Below are 8,826 nucleotides of genomic sequence, written 5' to 3'. Positions count from 1 at the left end.
TAGGAAAGGTTGGAGGGAGGGGGTAAAGGAGGTTTTGTGTGCGAGGGGCTTGGACTTCCAGCAGGCATGCATGAGCGTGTTTGATAGGAGTGAATGGAGACAAATGGTTTTTAATACTTGATGTGCTGTTGGAGTGTGAGCAAAGTAACATTTATGAAGGGATTCAGGGAAACCGGCAGGCCGGACTTGAGTTCTGGAGATGGGAAGTACAGTGCCTGCACTCTGAAGGAGGGGTGTTAATGTTGCAGTTTAAAAACTGTAGTGTAAAGCACCCTTCTGGCAAGACAGTGATGGAGTGAATGATGGTGAAAGTTTTTCTTTTTCGGGCCACCCTGCCTTGGTGGGAATCGGCCAGTGTGATAATAATAATAATAATAATAATAATAATAATATATATATATATATATATATATATATATATATATATATATATATATATATATATATATATATATATATATATATATATATATGTATATATATATATATATATATATATATATAGACACAGTATAAATTTATTTATTTATTAATAGATTTAAAATTAATATTGAAAATTACAGATTACAGTACAATACAAATTATAGGGTATGACAAAATGTTCAAAAAGTTTAAATTTAGTATGTACTCTTTTTTTTAATAATAATTATTAACACATGTACATACTAACCCTAAATTTTAACTGACATGGTAGTATAACATTCACCAAATTTTTTCTCTTCTTGGCAGTCACAAGGTCGATTGTATGAGGTTGAGAAGGTAAGACTTTGAAGGTTGCATGGGAAGCTCTATATTGTACTGCAGTGTACCATACCCTCTGTAGTGAATGTGCTGCAGTGTGCCATACCCTCTGTAGTAAATGTGCTGCAGTGTACCATACCCTCTGTAGTGAATGTGCTGCAGTGTGCCATACCCTTTGTAGTGAATGTACAGTAGGGCCCTACTTTACGGTGTTCCGATAATAGAGACATTTCAAATTATGACCAAAATTTGCTATATGGCTCCCCCCACCTGATTTTCTAATATGGCCACTGCGCCCCACCCGGTTTGTTTACATTCTCTGTGAGCACAACTCTCCATCATGTTTGAAACTTTCCAAAATTTCAAGTGTTTTAAAATTATTTTATATTTTATATATACTCTGATAATTATACTTATGTGTAACTTTACACACTATGCTGGCATGCAGGTACACATTAAAATCACTAAGGGTGTCTTATTAGTCTCAAAGACACCATATTAATAATGATAATAACAATAACACACAGTAATAATCACTCTGTGGCGCATTAAATGTCATATAAAACGTTAATATGGACATTTTGTTTAATCCATTTACAATATTTTTTCAAAATTGTATAAGAAAAATGCTATGTAACATATATACATGATAAATACACCCACAGTAGAATAAATTAACATAAATATGATATTTTTCCAGTCGTCTTGTCGGAATGTTGGAAAGAATAACGTTTTCTCTAGTCCAACACCAAAGTAAATGTGTACACAATAGCATTGCTGGGGGTAACTGTATAACATTATTCCTTTCGTATGCCTTCACTCAGAGTGTCATTCCTTTTAAAAATGGTGTGTTACATTAGAACGGAAATGTTGTTCTTTATTTATTATACTGTACCAACTTGGAGACAACTTGTACACAATGTAAGGTGTTTGTATTATGATATAAGCTCTACAAATATGCAAATGAATATGTATCAACTCACCAAATGCGTTCATCTGTTTGTTTATATACTCTGCAGCTCTGTCCTCTCTCATTTACTCGTTCTCTCTCTCTCTCTTGTTTATTCGTTTTTTTCTTGTTTACTCACCTCTGACTCTACATTAAGACTACAAATATTTTAAGGTAAGTAATGAGTGTACTGTATATGCATTTTATCACTCTAGGGAGGTTTAAAAGTCATAGCATATTATGTGTGGGTGAGTTAGTCAGGTGGGCTACCATACCTACCACACCTGACTTCTTACAGTAAATGGTTCTCACTTCTCACCCTACATTAAGACTACAAATATTTTGAGGTGAGTAATGAGTGTACTGTGTGCGTATTTTACTTTTTATTGTTTTTTAATGCCTAGTTCTATTGGTAACTTAATGCGTATGCTAGTGTAAACTTATTATTATAAGTGGTAACAAATGGCGCTCTGCTTTCCGATGATGTCCACTTTGCAGCGGTAGTGTGGAACCTAACCTTCCGTATAAGTGGAGCCCTACTGTACCGCAGTGTGCCATACCCTCTATAGTGAATGTACTGCAGTATGCCATACTCTCTGTAGGGAATGTACTGAAGTGTACCATACCCTTTGTAATGAATGGACATTGATGCGAGTAACGCATGGGATGCAGGCTATCACATTTAGGTGATGTGTTGTCTAAATCAGTGGAAGAAGCGCCTTCTAAATCAGTGCCATAAACCACATATTATATCTTATTTACATGTTGTTGGTACATATTAATATACCTAAATGAATATTTGTCATTAGTCTTGTAAGTATTTTCTGACATCAAATAGCTTAGTTTTCTTTGTGACTTGATATGACTTGAGAGGGAATGTGTTGAAGCTTGTTTATGAACCAAAGTGATTCCCATGCTCGAATATGAATATAATCACATATGACGAGGACTTAAACAACACTAAAAAGAGTTCACACACTGGGAAGGAAAATGAAAGTCTTTATTTCTTTAGTAGCTTACTTAGAATTTACAAAGGATGGGTTTCCAGTTTGTGTAGTTGTATTTTTCATACAATTATGATGAAATGCAGTTTACATTCCCTGGAATTAATAGACTTGTCTGTAATCTGAAGTACGTACTGTATTTATTCAGTTGCATAAAAGACATTTTTATTATAAAATAAATACAGCTGTGCACATTCATTCTAAGTTTATCATCAAGACTAACACTGTTTTTCCTTTCATGACTAATACATGTATCAGTGTCCAGCTTTACTTGCTATATTGACCATTGACAATACTAAAATCTAATATACATCCCAGCTGAGTTTTCCTTCCATCACTGAATGAAATGAATTGCATGCACAGAATAAGTATTATATATTTTCATGTCTTCATTTAACAATGTAGGAATACCTGCTGTTTTGTAATTATTTAGATTTTTATTACAGTATTTCTTATCTATAACTTAGCAGTCACTGTGGGAAAACATTTTGACATGTTATTTCTGCCTCTGCTATTATTCTATAGAGAAGATCTTTGACCATTATTAAAGCATGGACTTATGATGGATTTACTACTAGCCTTTTTTTTAGCATGACTTTTTGTTTTATCTTACACTAAGCTTAAATAATGGCATGATTATATGTGCATGCACAGTACCCATGTCCATAATGGTATGTCAGTTGCAGATTTCAGTAAAAGAAAAATATTCTTATTGCTGTACATACTATAACTTTTGTTTTTTTTTGTGGACTTAAATCAAGACATATTTGTTTTATAATAGAAAACATAATCATTAAAGTTATTGAACACTGTGAATTATATTTTGTCACTGTACAATGTTTAGCTGACTCATGACTTAACTTCTTGGCTTACCAATCAAATGTTCTTTTGATGGTAATTTTACACATGCTTCCTATAATTTTTCAGCAAATTAAAGCTGCTGAGCGTTATCTCAAGAGGATTGAGTACCATCTGAGTAAACTGGAGGACCTACAGGATCAGTATACTCTGCATCAGAAGCTGAGAGATGGGGTAAGCACTTCTTTTATAACAACATATTCTCGTTTTACTAAGTTAATTTTCTTAAGGATGAGTCTTGTTGTAAATCTGCACTGTTTTGTTGTTGTGTGGTCAGCTGACATGGGAGAAATGGGTGATGTGTCATTGGCATCAAGGCTATCCATGATGGGAGGTTCTGGGGGAAACTTTCTTCACCTGGGTTCCTTGAAGTCTTGATGCAATAATAATATCTTCCTTCTTTTTATTTTTAGTAAGTTGTACAGGGAAAAGGGGTTACTAGCCCATTGCTCCCAGCATTTTAGTTGACTTTTACAACACGCATAGCTTACTGAGGAAAGATACTTATTCCACTTCCCCATGGATATGAAAGGATAAGTAATAAGAACAAGAACTATTAAGATAAAATCAAAGAAAACTCAGATGAGTGTGTATACATAAATGTGTACATGCATGAAGGTTTGACCTAAGTGTAAGTAGAAGTAGCAAGATGTACCTGAAATCTTGCATGCTTTATGAGACAGAAAAGACACCAACAATCCTACCATCATGTAAAACAAAAACAGTGGAACCTCTACTTACGAGTTTAATCCATTCTGTGACCTTGCTCACATCTGGATTTGCTCGTTTGTAGTCAGTTTTCCTCATTTAAATTAACTGAAATGGAATTAATCCATCCCAGTGGAATTCCAGGCACGACAAAATACTTGAGTATTTCCCTAATATGAACTCTGCGACTTATTTATCTATCGCATTTCATCTAATATGGCATAACAATATTAACCCTTTGAGGGTCGACAGGCCCTCTCCGAAACTCGTTGTCAGGGTCGGCCAAATTTAAAAAAAAAAAAAAAATTATTTTCTCTTATGAAAAGATAGAGAATCTTTTCCCGATCATAAGGACACCAAAAGTTTGAAATTTGATGGAAAACTTACGGAATTATGCTCTCGCAAAGTTAGCGGTCTCGGCGATGTTTACGCATCGGCGATTTTGCCCACTTTGAGCCCCATTTTCGGCCAATTCCACTGTACTAGTCGACAAAAAACATGAATATTTCGCTAGAACTCCATTTTTTCTATCGAATGGGTGCAAGAAACAACCCATTTATGAAATTCAACTATCCAGTACAGTGGTTAGAATTTAGCAATTTTGCCAATTTCACACAAATTTCAAAAGATGCCAATTTCCGAATAGGGTCCAGAATAAACAAGAAAGACATTCCTGGCACTAAAATGACATTTCCTCTGGTCATTAGTCACGTCTCAAGGCCCCTCTTTTATTCTTTTGCTTTCCACTTTGAATTTTTATTCTCACAAAAAATATAAGATTTACTGTTATGCAGACTACTGCATTAGTGTAAAAAATGGTATAAATATTATTGGTGCACTTGTGAAAGAATATTAGACTCACCAGTTGACGTGTATTGCACGCTTGGCACGATTTGTTTACTTTTGAAATTTGGTAAAAATCGAACATTTCTGCTACTTTGAGCTCAATTTCAAGGTATCTTTCATTGTAAAACCAGTCAAAATCATCTCAATTTCTGTAATATGTCTTCCATTCTATAAAATGAGACCAAGAAAACTAGAATACAACAATAAATACCATACGAAAATACAGTGCAAAGTTGCTGTTTTATTCCAAAAAAATGGTCAAAGTTTTTTTCTTCTCATTATGCACTGTGTGCTGCGGGATTTTTTTTTAGACTGTGCACACTGACCACATAGACCCATTCTTTCATATGAAGGCCTACCAGCTTTCTCCCACTAGATTTGAGGGCGCTAGAATTTAGGCGTACTAGTACGTCAAAAACCCTGGGTCGTAAGCCGTACTAGTACGTCCGAAACCCTCAAAGGGTTAATAACATGGAAACATGTTATATACATTAGAATGAATGAAATATGTCATGACATATTTGAGTAGTGGAAGTGGAGGCGGCTGCACAGCGGCCATTGTTCCTGCTCCTGACTACATACCTTCCCATGCTTTTATTATAACAGAAAATGGAGTGTTTGTAAGGCAGACTCTATTAATCACTACATAGTTTCATAAGAAAAACAATAATAATAATAATAATGTGTAATAAATAATAATAATAATATAACATTTACCTTGGAGAAGAGATGCTGGCAAAGGTTGACGAGGTAGAAGAGATGCTGGGCACAGCGGCATATGCTGTCAGGAGTTCATTTCATTTTGTCTTTTTTCTATCGCTTAATCACTAATAGCTACTCTCTTAATGGTACACTCTTAATGCTACACTCTTAATGCTACACTCTTAATGCTACAGTCAGAGGGCTGAAGAGGAGTTGTTGAGGTGGTTTGGTCATTTATAGAGATTGGAACAAAGTAGGATGACTTGGAGAGCGTATAAATCTGTTGAGGAAGGAAGGCAGGGTAGGGGTCATCCTCGAAAAGGTTGGAGGGATGGGGTAAAGGAGGTTTTGTGGGCGAGGGGCTTGGACTATCAGTAAACGCGCATAAGCGTGTTAGATAGGAGTGAATGGATACGAATGATTTTTGGGACCTGACGAGCTGTTGGAGTGTGAGCAGGGTAATATTTTGTGAAGGGATTCAAGGAAACTGGTTAGTTGGATTTGAGTCCTGGAAATGGGAATTGCAGTGCCTGCACTTTAACCCTTAACCCTTTCAGGGTCCAAGGCCCAAATCTGGAGTCACGCACCAGTGTCCAAGAATTTTCAAAAAAAAAATTTGTTATTTTTTCTTATGAAATCGTAGAGAATCTTTTTGTGAAGGTAATAAAACAAAAAGTACGAAATTTGGTGGAAAATTGACGAAATTATGCTCTCGCGAATTTTGATGTGTCAGCGATATTTACGAATCGGCGATTTTGCCGACTTTGACTCCCATTTTAGGCCAATTACATTATTCCAATCAACCAAATTCTTAGCTATTTCACTAGTATTACTTCTATTCTATCGATTGAGTACAAGAAATCGCCAAGTCAACTGTTTCAACTACAAAATAAAGTGATCGGAAATTGTTAATTTGGCCAATTTAACACAAAGTTCAAAATATTCCAATTTCAAAATAGGGTCCAGAATGAACAATGTAGGCATTCTTGGCACTAAACTAACATTTCCTCTGTTCATTAGTTATGTTTTGAGGCTTTACAAATAAATTCCATTTTGATTTTTTATTCACATAATGAATTTTTATTCACACCAAAAAATAGAAGATTTACTGTTATGCAATACTATAATAATTGTATAAATATCATCACCATATTTGTGAATGTATATTAGACCCACCAGCTGACGTGTAATAGACGTGTGAGGTCGTTTGTTTACTCTTGAATATCGGCAAAAATTTAACATTTCTGCTACTTTGAGCTCAGTTTCAAGCCATTTCCAGTGCTAAAACCAATCAAAATCATCTCTATTTCTGTAATATGTCTTCCATTCTATCAAATGAGACCAAAAAATCGCAAATACAACTATAAAAAACATACGAAAAAACACTGCAAAGTTGCTGTTTTAATCGAAAAATGATGATTTCATTTTTTTTCTCTCATTATACACAGTGTGCTGCAGGATCTGTTTTATGTGGTGCACACATACCACATAGATGTATTCTCTCATATCTAGGCCCAAATGTACCACTCACAGTTTATCAGAGTGAGCTGAGCTCATGGCGTAGATCTACGGTTTGGACCCTGAACGTAAAGCCGTAGATCTACAGGACGGACCCTGAAAGGGTTAAGCTGTCCAAACTTAGATCTACGTTTTCACGTGTAGTGCTCCGACCTTGATTTTCTCCATAAGAAAGAAGGTAAAAAAAAAGTAGATCTATGTTTGGAGCACTACGCGAGCAAACATAGATCTGCGTTTGGACATTTTAAGGGTTAAAGGAGGGGTTTGGGATATTGGCAGTTTGGAGGGACATCTAAACTGTTGTATCTGAGCGCCTCTGCAAAGACAGTGATTATGTATGAGTGATGGTGAACATGTTGAATAATGATGAAAGTTTTTTTCTTTCTTTTGGGGTTTTTCTTTCTTTTTGGGTCACCCTGCCTTGGTGAACAATGGCTGAAATGTTAAAAAAAAAAAATCCTTATTTATACAAGTACATATACAAGGTATACAGGCCTAGTTGACATCATTGACATACTATAGAGTAAGCCACTTATTATGCAGAGCATTTTGGGCAAATTAGGTCAGTTTTGTCCCAGGATGTGACCCACACCAGTCAACTAACTCCCAGGTACCAATTTTACTGATGGGGAATGTTACAAAAAACGCGATTCTAAAAGCTTAGAGATCTCCAGTGAATACTAGAAAGGGCTGCCCTTCTAGCATCTAGCCTGTTACTGGGTTTTCGTAACAAGTAGTCAGTATCCTTGTCCAATTATCCATTAAAATTCAGTATGGTTCAATAGTGCTTTAGGATTACAGCTGGTAGGATACTAACTAGAGAAATTAAAATTTAATAAATTTATTAAGTCTAGAGGTATATTATCAAATTAAATTAAATTACAGCAATCAAAATAAAATCAATCTCTCGAGTTCAATATTATTGTGCTGAAAGCACATATCACATTTTTAATTCTTAAGTACCGTCAGGTACATTAACATTTAATAAGATATTACAAATATGTACAAGTAAGTGTGTGTATGCGTGTAAGTGCTCTTAAGTAGTTCGCTATGTCTCAAGACTCGAATAAGACTTAAACAAGTGACTGACAAAGTCCTCAAATAAATTAACTTCTTGACCGACTGGCAACCTGAACAGTCTGCTTGAACAACAAAGAATGCTAAGCCCAATAGCAATGCAATATCAAGCGACTGCGACACAGAATCAGGAACTGGGAAATAATATAACGACACTAAGTAGGGACCATCAACAGATCCTCCACAAAAGTTACAAAACTCCCATACTACTGAATCTATGTTCAGCATAGGAAAAGCGCAACTGTGACAATACACAGAAACCAGTACAAAATTAGGTCAGAAGCTATAGCTAAGGACCTGTGATATTCAGAGTGTCTAAGCGACACACAACCTCAGTACAACGTCGAAAATCACTAAGTCTATACAATGTTCTGAGAACAGAGTTCTACAGAACTAACAAGATTAATGAGACAGACAATCTGT

The 8,826-nt window shown here is 35.4% G+C and overlaps 1 protein-coding gene across 4 annotated transcripts in view; it reads left to right on the top strand.

The window, feature by feature from the left end:
• The window catches only part of LOC128685674 (rho family-interacting cell polarization regulator 2), a 535,723-nt gene that overhangs the window by 182,520 nt on the left and 344,377 nt on the right, over positions 1-8,826 (top strand). For 3 of the 4 annotated variants that reach the window (XM_070088105.1, XM_070088107.1, XM_070088108.1), the window contains exons 3-4: positions 730-759; positions 3,622-3,726. In XM_070088105.1, coding sequence (XP_069944206.1) covers positions 730-759; positions 3,622-3,726 — 135 coding nt within the window. The remainder of the gene's footprint in view (positions 1-729; positions 760-3,621; positions 3,727-8,826) is intronic. The other variant, XM_070088106.1, reaches the window with a different exon arrangement.

The sequence above is a fragment of the Cherax quadricarinatus genome, chromosome 23 (genome assembly GCF_038502225.1).
Source record: "Cherax quadricarinatus isolate ZL_2023a chromosome 23, ASM3850222v1, whole genome shotgun sequence".
Classification (NCBI taxonomy): domain Eukaryota; kingdom Metazoa; phylum Arthropoda; class Malacostraca; order Decapoda; family Parastacidae; genus Cherax; species Cherax quadricarinatus.
The sequence above is the reverse complement of the archived record's forward strand: the minus strand, read 5'-3'. Positions and strand labels throughout refer to the sequence as shown.